Source organism: Triticum dicoccoides, chromosome 3B (assembly GCF_002162155.2).
Source record: "Triticum dicoccoides isolate Atlit2015 ecotype Zavitan chromosome 3B, WEW_v2.0, whole genome shotgun sequence".
NCBI classification, from domain to species: Eukaryota; Viridiplantae; Streptophyta; class Magnoliopsida; order Poales; family Poaceae; genus Triticum; species Triticum dicoccoides.
This window is the reverse complement of record NC_041385.1, coordinates 387,867,899-387,881,156: the sequence shown is the minus strand read 5'-3', so window position 1 is coordinate 387,881,156 and position 13,258 is coordinate 387,867,899. Positions and strand designations below refer to the sequence as shown.

General features: G+C 42.0%; 1 protein-coding gene across 1 annotated transcript in view; it reads left to right on the top strand.

Annotated features, from left to right (window-relative positions):
• Nucleotides 1–1,839: 1,839 nt before the first annotated feature.
• LOC119276142 (DENN domain and WD repeat-containing protein SCD1-like) overlaps nt 1,840–13,258 on the top strand; it is a 29,194-nt gene continuing 17,775 nt past the window's right edge. Inside the window, exons 1-10 of the mRNA XM_037557135.1 lie at nt 1,840–2,147; nt 3,653–3,746; nt 3,871–4,072; nt 4,159–4,300; nt 4,415–4,515; nt 4,685–4,748; nt 4,926–5,039; nt 11,130–11,350; nt 11,812–11,866; nt 11,950–12,039. Of these exons, the coding sequence (XP_037413032.1) occupies nt 1,965–2,147; nt 3,653–3,746; nt 3,871–4,072; nt 4,159–4,300; nt 4,415–4,515; nt 4,685–4,748; nt 4,926–5,039; nt 11,130–11,350; nt 11,812–11,866; nt 11,950–12,039 (1,266 nt within the window). The 5' untranslated portion in view covers nt 1,840–1,964. The remainder of the gene's footprint in view (nt 2,148–3,652; nt 3,747–3,870; nt 4,073–4,158; nt 4,301–4,414; nt 4,516–4,684; nt 4,749–4,925; nt 5,040–11,129; nt 11,351–11,811; nt 11,867–11,949; nt 12,040–13,258) is intronic.

The window sequence follows — 13,258 nt, the reverse complement described above, 5'->3', positions numbered from 1 at the left end:
TAATATCACAAATGCATCCATCACATACAAAATGTACAGATCTATCACAAATAAACTACATATATGATTACATGCAAAATATAGCAAGTATTTACCCATGTAGCAAAATGAATGTTGTAGTTGAAAAATAACAAGGCCATTGTGTGTGTGTGTGGGGGGGGGGGACAACCTGCGGGTCGGGGATCAGATAGGGTGTTAGTGTGTCGGTTCGGAGGGACACAACTGGTGTCGTTATGGAGGTCGTGCACCGGCTCAGTCTTGGAGAACATAGGCGACCCACCGCCCGGGGAGAGGTGTTAGCCGCTGATGGCGTCGTGGATGCACACCGGTAGCTAGGAAGAGGGGTTGCACGCCCTCGCCGCCCCATCGAGGATGGGCGGGCGCTGCCGTCGGTTGGAGGGAGTGGGGAAGGAGCCGTCGCAGAGTGGATTAGGGTGGGAGGCGTGCACATGGAGTACACTTTCGGAATTTTTTTTCCTAAACTTCCATTCGTGAGGGGTGATATAGAAAATGGATAAGTTACGTGGACAAAAAAAGCAACGCCACCTAAAATTACGATGGATATCAGCGGCGTTGCCCCCAAAAGGGCAAGGCCCTGGCACTTTTTTTGTGTTAGGTGTTTTTGAATTTGAAAAAATGTCCGTGAAGTCAAAAGTTCATGAAACCTTTAATGTTCTGTTGCTATGACCTTTATAGGCTTTGGTTAAAGTATGATAGTGTTATTCATAGTTTATGATGCATGTTGCTTAGAAAACCTATCCATGTCCAGTGAGAGGTTATTGATAACATTTTGCATATTAGTTAGGGTATGGTTAGGATTAATTAGGGGGTCACTAGAAATTTCGCCCAAGTTATCTAAGTCAAACATTATTAACTTACCATGCTGTATTCCTATGATCTTTATAGGCTTTGGTTATATTTTGAGAGAGTTACATAGAGTTTGTGATGTATATTGTCTAGAAAATAGATGTATATGATGACCAAAGAATTAATTAAAAAAATACTGACTGCAATTAATTTTTTAAAAATTATTTGACCGGTATGTTGTTATTCTTTTGTAGTTTGCTGTTAAACTTTTGCAAATTCTATATGTTATGGGTAAGCATGAAATTAATTTGTAAATTTGTATAATTTAGTGGTGTGATGTAAAATCCGAACGCCGCTATGTCGGTGCTGGAGCTGCCGAAAGACGTCACACAGCTAGTATTTGTAAGACACCATACTGCCGTGCGACTCTCTCGCCTTCCACACTCTTACTGTTACGTGGATCTTAGAAAACCACTTCCCATGCAATCAAATAGTCTCCCTAAAAAATGTAATCAAATAGTCAAAACCCCATCTTTCTCCTCTATCTCTCTCACCGTCCCTCACTCTCTTCAAGAAACCCCCAAATCCAATCGATAGATGTGGAATTCAGGCAAAGCGTCGCCAGAGAAATATACAAAATAATGTGGGAAAAAGTCTTTTTCTATATTCCTTGTTAATAATTGACAAATAAGCACGGACGATTTCAGGTAACAAGGCCTAAAATGGCTCCCATATTCCTAACTGGTTGTTCTATAAAAGCGATTTAAACATAAATGTGATGTCAGATTTTTAGGATAGCGTGCTAGTACATGGTATTTTTATTTTAAAACATGGCAAATTCTTATATGGAGTATATCTGTTTTCGCATCGCAAATTTGGTCGTCAGATTTGTAGCGCTAAAAAAATCTGACGCCAGATTTTAACATTTTCGTGAGAAAAATATATTCCTAACGGGTCTGTCTCTGTTTTCTCGCTAACGGATCACAAACAGAAAGTCCACCCGACCCGTCGCCTTCCTTCGTCCCACGGCCTACACCGTCTCCTTCCTTTCCCGCAGAGTCGAAACTAGGAGAGATCGACGGAGACAGACCGCGCCGAGGATCCCTTTCCGGAGGAGGGCGGGTGGGCGTGACTGTCGCCGATCGACGGCAGAGGCGATGGCATCAACGTCACGGATCTTCGAGTACTTCGTGGTATGCGGGCTGGGACCGGAGATCCGGGCGCTGGATGGCCTCAAGGGCTTCCATGGCGCCGAAGAAATGTACATGCCTGCCTTCATCGACCAGTTCCCGCACTCGGGCCACGCGCTCTACCCTCCCCCGCCCCCGCAGCTCCCCACCGTGAGTCACAGATCCCGCCCCTTTCCTCCAGCTGCCTCAGTTCTTCCTCCCGCGATCTGCTTCCGCCCCCATCGTTCGAATTTTCGGTGAACGGACAAATTGGTGTTGTTTAGCATTTGATTGGGCTGGCGTGTTGCTAACTTCGAAATGGTTGATCTGTAGAGGTGAATTCGTGATGCTCTAGTGCACCGAGGTTGGAATTGTATATGCCAGTTGCGTACTCAACTGTGCATCGGTCGAGACAGAAATTTAAGAATGGCTGGGAAAATTATTGGCTGCCACACTGCGCCGTGGATTGTTGGCCTGCGACGTGATAACATTGTCTGCACACTTGCTGGCCTGCTGGGGATAGTTCTTTTGCACGGCCACTTGCTAGCCTAGCGGCGGCGGCGCGGAGGAGTGGCGCGGCGGCGGCGGTGGCGCCTTCGCCCTAGGTCAGGACCTTCAGAGATGATACCATGTAGACAAATAGTTTTGCAATACATGTTGTATTGATGGGGTGCTGGTGCACGCATATATAATTACAGGGTAGGCCTCAACCTCAATTATACAGGACTAGGAGGTGGGCCACAACTCCAATATACATGCAACACAAAATACATACTCAACATGCTGCACCATGCCACTGCTTGCTCGCCATACTACTGGGATTGTGCCGCCTCAAGATTATGCGGCCACCTAGTCATTCTGTTGATTAGGTTGACCCGATTCGGTTGGGTTTCAAGTTTGATTGATTTTTATAAGGGTGAGTCTGTAGGCACTCAGGCCAATGTGCACACTAGATTACTAGAGGCTTAACCGCTCTGCCCAACAGAGTTTCTTCTTTGAACAGTTACCTTCATCTCTCCTTGTTGAAAGTTATCATCGAAAGTTCAAGATCCTGCTATCTTGGGAAAAATGCTGGCATTCTAGGACAAGTGCCCCAACTTGCTCCAGTGGCCTCTCTACCTGGACGCAGACGATTTGATGCTATATGAACTGGTGGAAGCAGGGAATTTGGCTTCAGTACATCTGTGTGGTTGGAGATAATTGAACATGGAAGGATACTGTTACAATGTGATCGTGTGATCTATGTAGGGGCATGCTATTTTAGCATGTTCAATCACATCCCTGTCCGTGACCTTTTTGTACCAGCACATATAATTTACAACCAAAATTTGTTAGCAGTGTCGAAGTCTGTAAGCCATGTATTATTGCGGAAAAACATGTTAATGACACATGGGACGGAAAGCAAGGGGTAGGGCGTGCCATGCATTTATTTTAACTATCAATTTTGTTTAGCAATGTTGGATAATTCCATGAGAATGTTGGATAAAATAGTGGAGATCTTCGCCAGATAACTGAAAAGAAAAGATAGTAATGTGAACAAGAGAATGTGATTGATTTCATGTTATAATAATTTTAAACCGCTGAATGACAATCATGATATCATCATGTCTATTTTATTCCTAATCTTGTTTAATTGTAATCTGAACCTTTCTATCATTGTCCATTGATAACTGCAGTGTGTTTTGCCAGCGGGTGTAAGAATATACTCTTCTAGGTTGGATGCCAATGACGTCTCCACCTATCCAAGGAGCTATCCCATAGTTTTGACAGGTATGTCATGTTGGTAGTTGACATTTCCCGAACTTTGTACATGTTTTTAACCCTTCGAGTTGAAATTATTATTGCTTATTGTTTACATAGGTACCTCTTAACATAGTCATCATTTTTTTTGTAGAGGGAGATGGTTCAAAAATTTACGTCAGTTGTATTGCATTTCGGGATCCAATTTGTGAAGATATTATTGAAGCCTACCAAATTCCGGTGAATTCTTTTGCTGATAAATGCATCTGCTTTGTGTCCCATTCTCCTTGTTTCCAAGTCCTCCGCGATGCTCTAGAGGAAATATTTGTCCTTTGTTTTTCTCCTGCCGGTTGTAGGTAAACTTTCATTGTTCATGCATGCGCTTTATAAACTATGGATTACACCTTTTTCATGGCTTAATATTTGTCGGCCCTGATTTCAGCAAGCCTTTGTGGGATATAATATCCCATGTGGTGTCAAATGTTCCATTACCAACACCGGGAAAGGATCGTGTCTTGTTTGCCATTGATAATTGCCTTCTTTCTGCGGAAACTCCTCCAAAAGAATGGCTTCCTCACGCTGATGTATGGCTTCCTTTCCATTTCGTCTTACGTTCCTTGACCATATTTCCAGTACCATTTTAGATACTCCATTTTGTTCACATTCAACTTGTAATACCAAGCTGATTGTGGTTGCAGATATCCTTCCAGCCATTGGTGCAGTGTCTGGATGTTGATAAACTAATACAGCTCTTTACTGCCGTTCTGCTTGAAAGAAGGATATTGCTAAGATCTAACAAGTCTGTTGAGTTTCACAATGCAACTCTTGACCATGTTTTAACATCATACCATCCCAGTCTTAGCTTAGGTTTACAATTGAATGGATTGTTACTTTGGAACAACACCTTAAGTGGAAGTGTTTGAAGTTTATCTTAAGTTTGCTGGACTTATCTTTTGTTTGTAATGCAGGTATACATTATTAACTCTAGTTTCAGAAGCCATATGCCATTTGATATACCCGATTAGGTGGCAGGTGGGTTTCATTCAACTGTGTTCCTTTTTATTCCCGAGTCTTTAGCGGGCTTCACAAATATGTGAAATAATTATTGCGCTTGAGGATTTCATTCATATCTGTTCCAGAAATTCTCATTATTTTATGTTATGCTCATGTGGTGAATTATCCCCATTCAACGTATTTGTTGTGCTGCAGCATGTCTACATTCCAATAATATTCTCTAGTGGTGTTGACTACATTGATGCTCCGACTCCCTACATGATGGGACTTCATTCAGGTGTTGACACATCTACAGTGACGATGGATGGTGTAAGTTGCAACATTAAATGAAGTTTCCGTTGGCCGTTTTTCTGCCGTTGCCTGCCTATATTCTCTTGGCAATACGTACTAGTACTTATTTACTGGTGGAAATAGCCTTTTTAAAGGTTTGGTCCACCTGTTTTTTTATTTTTGCTGGTAGGATCATTTTCCTTTCACAGCCGATGTGTGAATGCTTCTTGTTGCTTTGATTAATAAAGTCACAACAAATCTTTATATTTATAGTTTTGTAACCCTGAACTGAAGACGGATGTGTGCAAGGGTTCTATGATATTTTGAGAGCGAAGAAGTTTGGTTCAACATTACTAGTCTGAAGCAGCACAAAGGTTGTGGAGGAGCAACTCCACCTTGCTGCTACCATGTGTACAACACAAGTGTTGAAGGAACAACTTCAACGTGCTGCGCTAGATATCGCTCTAGAGACGAATGTAGGCCGATATGGCAGCAAGAGTTCAATCCAGAACTCCTAGAGCACAAGATCTACTCCAAGATCTTAGATAAGAACAACAAGTTCTATGATAGGTAGTGGGTACATAGTCTGGGTTCCAAAGTAGAGGCGAGGACCTCTATTTATAGGGCTTTGGAAGCCTTCACATACTTCTATTTATAGCTGGAACACTCTAGAAAACATTATTTAGGATTCACTTCTCTACTCACAGCTACTTATAACTAGAGAACTCTAGAGACAGAAGGTAGGGTAAAGAAAAAAAAGAAATACTACACTAGAGTGGAAGTATCTAGAAGTAGCCAAACAGATGTAGCATCTGTTTTTATTTCTCATCTGTTGTTCCTCATCATTCTTCCCTGGTTGTTTGGAACTCGCCTTCGAGTTATCGTCATAGAGCGCTTGTTCTGGATGGTAGAGAGTCAAGTCCGCAACATTGAAAGTGTTGGATATGCCCATGTCGCTTGGAAGATTTATCACATAAGCATTATCATTTATTTTCCTCATGATACAGAAGGGCCCATACCTTCGCTGCCTAAGCTTCCCCTTAACACCTAAAGGCAGCCTCTCTTTTCGGAGGTAGACCATCACTTTATCACCAACTTGGAATGATTTTGGTCTCCTTTTGAAATCAGCAAATTGTTTATATTTCTGATTTTGTGCTTCCAGAACACCACGAATCTCTTCAAATAACTCAGTGTAATTATCAGCAAGGGACAATGCTGATTTTGAGTTTCCCCTTGATGGTAGCTTCACCAAGTCCACCACGTGTGTTGGAACTTTCGTGTAGACAATGGAAAAAGGGCTCCTTCCTTTGGATATATGCTTGGAGTTATTGTAGGAGAACTCTTCAAGAGATAGAGCCAAATCCTATTGTCCCTTTCTTTCTCCACAAATGCAACGTATCAGATTACCCAAAAACTTGTTCACTACTTCCGTTTGTCCATTTGTTTGTGGACGAGCAGTGCAAGAAAAATTTCAATTCAGTGCTGAATTGCTTCCACAAAGTGAGCCAAAATGCAGCAAGAAGCTTGCTATCACGGTCTGAGACAATGGACCTTGGAACTCCATGAAGTCTGACTACTTCTCGGAAGAATAGGTTTGCCACATGATGAGCATCCGTTGTCTTGCGGCATGGGATGAAATGAGCCATCTTAGAGAATCTATCCACGACCACAAACACGACATCACTCCCTCGTCTTGTTCTTGGCAAACCCAAGACGAAGTCCATAGAGATGTCCTCCCATGGAGCAACAGGAACAGGCAAAGACATGTATAATCCTGTGTTCTGGACTTGGACTTTGCAGGTTTAACATATAGGGCATCGCTGAACAAACTTTCCAGCATCTCTCTTTAGTTGTGGCCAAAAGTAGCGAGCTTCCAGGTTAGCGATAGTCTTGGCCCGTCCAACATGGCCACTAAGATCACTTGAATGGAGTTCTCTAATTAGTTTGTCACGTAGAGAACTCCTTGGGATGCACAAACGATCATTTTTGAAGAGATAGACATCCTGCACCAAATAGTCATCACCTAATGGCTGGCTCCTGATGTGCTTTACTCAAACATGGCCAAAGTCTTCATCATTCTCATACAACTCCTTTATTTGATCCATGCTTGGAAGTTCAGCCTCAAAAGAAGTCAAGAGGCATGCACGACGACTCAAAGCATCGACCACTCGGTTAGTTGTTCCAGATTTATGCATGACGAGATAGTTAAATCTCTCTAGATATGCTGCCCATCTTGCTAGCATGTGGTCAACATGCTTTTGATTTCTAAAATGCTTCAAGGATTGATGGTCACTATGAACAATGAACTCTTTAGGCAGCAAATAGACTTCCTAAGTTTTCAACGCTCTGAAAACGGCATACAATTCTTGCTGATAGATACTCCATTTCTGTCTAGCTTCACTTAACTTCTCACTAAAGAAAGCAATGGGCTTCCTTTCTTGAGATAGAATAGCTCCATTGCCTACTCCACTTGCATCACACTCCAACTCAAAAGTCTTGTTGAAATCAGGTAGCACCAAGACAGGAGCTTGTGATAGTTTTTGTTTAATCTCATTGAAACTAGCTTCAGCTGCTTCTGTCCATTGGAACTTTCCTTTCTTCAAACACTCGGTAATTGGTGCCATGACAGTGCTGAAATTCTTCACAAATCGCCTATAGAAAGTTGCAAGGCCATGAAAACTTCTTACCTCAGAAATGGTCTTTGGAGTTGGCCATTCTTGGATTGCTTCAACCTTAGAATCATCAACACGAATACCGTCACATGTTATGACGCCTAGGAAAAGAAGTTGTGTTTGCAGGAAAACACATTTCTTCAAGTTGACGTAGAGCTCATTTTCCCTTAGTACTTCTAGCACCTTCCGAATGTGATCAAAGTGTTCATCCTCATCCTTGCTATAGATCAAGATGTCATCGAAATAGACCACAACAAAGTGGGATAAGAAGGGTCAAAGGACTTGATTCATTAAGCACATAAAGGTACTTGGTGCATTTGAGAGTCCAAATGGCATGACTAGCCATTCAAACAACCCTTCCTTTGCCTTGAAGGCGGTTTTCCATTCACCCCCGGGTCTGATACGGATTAGATGATATCCGCTTCTTAAATCTAGCTTTCTGAACACTCTTGCTCCACTAAGCTGATCCAACATATCATCTAGACCGGGAATCGGGAATCTATACCTTACGGTGATCTTGTTAATGGCTCTACTGTCCGTACACATGCGCCAAGATCCATCTTTCTTTGGCGCGAGTAGGGCTGGCACAGCACATGGGCTAATACTTTCTCGAATGTGCCCCTTTTGTAGCAATTCCTCCACTTTCTCCTTCAATATATCATGCTCCTTTGGGCTCATTCGACAGTGTGGAAGATTAGGAAGACCTGCTCCCGGAATTAAGTCAATTCTATGTTGAATTCCTCTCATCGGTGGCAGACCTTGTGGCTCTCCAAGTATGTTCTGAAATTCTGCCAATAAACCACGTACCTTTGCTGGAATTTCAACAGTTAGGTGCTCTTCTCCTTTTACAGCAAGTGCAACACACAAATCTGCCTCCTTCAAGTCTTCCATAAACTCATGAGAGGTATGGGAGATAGTTAACATAGTTTCCCCCTCCTCCTTAGAGGTATTACCTTCAGTTTTGTTTGGTAAATAATGATCTTTCTCTTGTTCGAAATGAAAGAGTAAGAATTTTCCTTGCCCTTGTGTGTAGTATCCACATCAAATTGCCAAGGTCTCCCAAGAAGAACATGGCTAGCGTCCATATCAACTATGTCACACAACACATTTGAGCGATAATGCTTGCCCAAAGAAAGTGGCAGGTTGCATTGTTTGGTGATCCTCATATTCACTCCTTTCTTGATCCACCCAATAGTGTAGGGGTTTGGATGATCATGAGTATCAAGCTTTAAATGGTTCACCAACTTCTGGGAGAAAAGATTCTTGCAACTGCAACTATCAATCACTAATTTGCATACCTTGCCATTCACTGTGCATTTGCTCTCATATATTTTCTTCCGTTGTGTGTCGTCAGGTTGTGGTGTGGAACATAGGAGACGCTGAATCACACATACCACCTCTTCACCTTCTTCTTGACAAACCTCTTGTCCCTCTACATCTTCAGATTCGTATTCTTCCTCATCGCCTTCACCATCATGGATAGTTGTGTTAACAAATTTCCTTAGTGGGCAACCGCTGGATATGTGTCCCTCTTCACCACATCTATAGCATTTTGGGCCTTCATTGGACTTACCCTTGCCTCTAGTTTGCTTCTGGATGGGTCGTTTTGCCTTTGGTGGAGCGGTCTTTTCTTCCACTCTATTAGGCTGACTCCTAGACGAGCCTTCGGCATGAGGATATGGAGGATATGGAGCCTTAGTTGCCTTTCTTGTCCCCACAAACCTCTCGGCTTTAAGGCTAGAGCTTGTGCTTGATCAATGGACCAGATTTGTTGCATCATTAGTCGATCTTGAATAGCATCGTTGAGACCATTGATGTACCTTGCAACTTGTTGATATTCAGTTTCAGCAAGGTTGCACCTCACTTGTAGCCTTAGAAACTCCTCCGTGTAATCTGAAACAGTCCTATTTCCTTGAGCACAATTTTGAAATTGGATAAACAGGATCTGGTCATAATCAGCGGGCAAAAATCTCCCTTTCAAGAGACTTCTCATTTGCTGCCAAGTTCTCACATGAGGTTCTCTCTCAGCCTGCGCTCTTCTTGAACGCGATGCCACCATGCACCGTCTCCTCCTTTCAGCTTGTATGCGACCGAAGGAACTCTACGATCTTCCGGAACCTCCATGACCTCAAAGAAAGTCTCCACTTCATATAACCAATCTAGGCACTCTTCAATATCAACATTTCCATTAAAAGTTGGGATCTCAGCTTTCACCTTGTATGTATCTCTTGCGTATGTAGGGTTGGGTACTCTCCGATATGCGGAGAGATCTGGTTCTTCAAGGGCATCATCATATTCCTCACCTTTAGAAGCTTCAACATAAATTGGCCTTCTTGAAGCACGTTGAACAACATGTTGTTGTGGCGGTCTTGCTCCAAGATTACCTCTCCTTCTTTGATGAACATCTTCTTTAGATGAATCTCCTTCATTGGTAGCAGGGGGGGCACCCTTTCTTATCATCTCAACCAGCCGGTCAAATCTCCGATTAAGATCTTCTTCACGCAGCTCTTTGATTTGTTGTTCTGCAGCCCTCTTCTCCAATTGCTCCATTGCTTGCTGCTGCTTGCTCTCGAAGAGGACAGCAAGAACTAGTATGGGTCAACGAGGCTTTGATGCCACCTGAAGCAGCACAAAGGTTGTGGAGGAGCAACTCCACCTTGCTGCTACAATGCGTACAACACAAGTGTTCAAGCAACAGCTTCAACGTGCTGCGCTAGATATTGCTCTAGAGACGAATGTAGGCCGATATGGCAGCAAGAGTTCAATCCAGAACTCCTAGAGCACAAGATCTACTCCAAGATCTTAGATAAGAACAACACGTTCTATTATAGGTAGTGGGTACATAGTCTGGGTTCCAAAGTAGAGGTGAGGACCTCTATTTATAGGGCTTTGGGAAGCCTTCACATACTTCAACTTATAGCTGGAACACTCTAGAAAACATTATTTAGGATTCACCTCTCTACTCACAGCTACTTATAACTAGAGAACTCTAGAGACAGCAGGTAGGGTAAAAAAAAGAAAAAGAAATACTACACTAGAGTGGAACTATCTAGAAGTAGTCAAACAGATGTGGCATCTGTTTTTTTTTCCTCATCTATTGTTCCTCATCATAGTCTGAACTTTGAGAAGTCAGGATTTTCTTCTGGGCGCGTGAATAATTTCAATGAGAACAACACACTGATTTGTAAACAAACAATGTTCAAGAGTACCCGTACCCTAGCCTTAACAAGAGAAGTTGAATTGCATTTATTTATTCTATACACCATGCGCTTAGATGTAGAACTTCTTATATTGCATATACTGAATGCATTTTATGAGAATGATGTCTCACTATTGCTCCAAGTTTTTGTTAGTTTGGCCAACCAATGCAAACTTGCGTTTTCCTTGTTTGTTTTCTCAAACTTTACCATTATGATGCATCATGATGTTGTGATAATGGCAATGCATGCAATTGCAGGTAGTGGTGGTTGATCTCGAATACAATCGGATAACAACCACGGAAGACATTCCTCCTATACCCGAAAGCGAACATAGTTTCTTGCGTGGTGAGATATTGAAACTACTACAGCCCAATGTTGTGGCCATTGATTACATGAAAATCAATCTTGGCAGTATGGGTGACTATTCTTTAAGGACCGCGACAAAATCATGGGGGCAAGATCATGATTTTCAGCTTAGGTAATTCTGTGCTACATGTTAATGTTTACTTTGTATCTGTGCGCAATTGCTAATTAATAGGATGTTTGTGCTAGCACTCCACTGAAAGTAGGCTTATAATGGTAGCAGCATTCAACTGGAAGTAGGCCTAGTGGTTTAAACAACAATATGAATAGATAAATTATAGTGCATGGCTGCCTGCACAAGTATATTTACATGAGAACGGGCTCAGAATCAGTTCATGTATACTATTTTGTATCTTACCATTCTGAGCATGGTAAATAATTGGAAACTGAGAGAAAAAGAAAATATGCTTGACACTAATCAGATAGGGAGTTTATGATTCTTTGTTGCATGGTTTGATCCTGAATTAACCCCAAAGACTATTCTGGGTCTTCAGTCATGATCTACATTTAGGACTATTTGTTCTCCAGTGGGCATCATGGGAGCTATTTTATTAGTTGGATCTTTTTTTTTTGCAGGCTGATATTCTTGAGATTCTTTGCACAGATTATGAGTGGTTACCGTAACTTCATTGTAAGTCATCACTCTAATAAGTTTTCTGACTACTATTTGTCTACTACGTTCTTTGGTGGTAACTCAAGAGGTTTGCTTGTCAGGATAATGCTTTACCAACCGGTTTCAATGCTCAAGCATTCCTTAAAAAACGGTCTCGAGCAACTAATCAGCCTGTCGAGTCCATGTCGATGGTATGCTTACAATACATTGGCACTTTACATCTTTGTATATCGTGGAACGAAAGTTGAATCTGTTAAAGTATCTTTTGGTTCCCCAACTTAGTTTGCGTCTATTTTGAACACTTTGGAAGCGAGTAAAAATGTTCTCCATTCTGTTAAAAGAGTGGTATATTTATTAAGTTTCTGTTTGACCCAGCTGCCAGTGCTCAGAATATCTGACTTGGGCTTACCTCTGAAGTTTAGGGACCAAAATAATGCCCTCATAAACTTAGGTCACATAAGACCTGTCTATGAACTTGAGTCCAATGAACTATTCCAATATTTAATCTGTCATTTCAGCGAATGATTTGCCTCTGCAAGCTTTTTCATGTATAAGGGTGTTTTTAAGTATACACTATTCTTATACATTCAGGAATTGGCCTTAATATAAATGGAGCTATATGGCACATAAGCTACTTTCCATTGACAGCGTGTACTGTATACAATGATCATCCTCGAGAGAACATGGAAGTCTGTCATGCCGTATTATGGTTCATTAATTTGTAAAGAAACTAATGAATCCCCTTTTGCGAGACAGAGAAAATAGCTACTCACAAATAACAACTGTGCACCTTATTCCATAGATGCATTTTTTTTTTTGAGAAAACGCAAAAGACTTTTGCGTTTCATTGCATTGAAAAGAAGGGGTTTGGTACAATCCTCCTAGGAGGCAGATTTACACGGAGAGTACATGCACATTAGTGGACATCCCAGGTTTGTGGCGATGCATTTGCATACTTATATTTATACAATAGTTATGTGCCATTCCAGACAGGTCAAACCTATTGCTAGATGGGCTTTGTCAACATGTATGCAAAGTTACATCTGTCACTCGAGTCCTGAAATTTGGTCCCTTGGTTCCTTTGTTGTTGATCTGTTCAACATTCATCACTAGTCTTATATCTGCATATATGGAGTTGACACATTCCAAAAATCAGAGTTTACTTAGATTTCATCTGATTAACTAGTTACCAAGGAGGTGTTTGGTTCACACAATGGTAACGGCAACAGGACTGGTATGACGTTACAATGGAGAAGGGCGTAACTGATTCAGCTGCTATTTTGTTTGATTCTAATCAGTAAGGGTATCGATTGAGGTACGGCCTCGCTAACGAGACATTCTCCTTCCTACCCTCGCGCCGCTCCCGCGAGCGACCGAGGGGATAACCCTAGCCGCCGCGAGCGTTCCCTC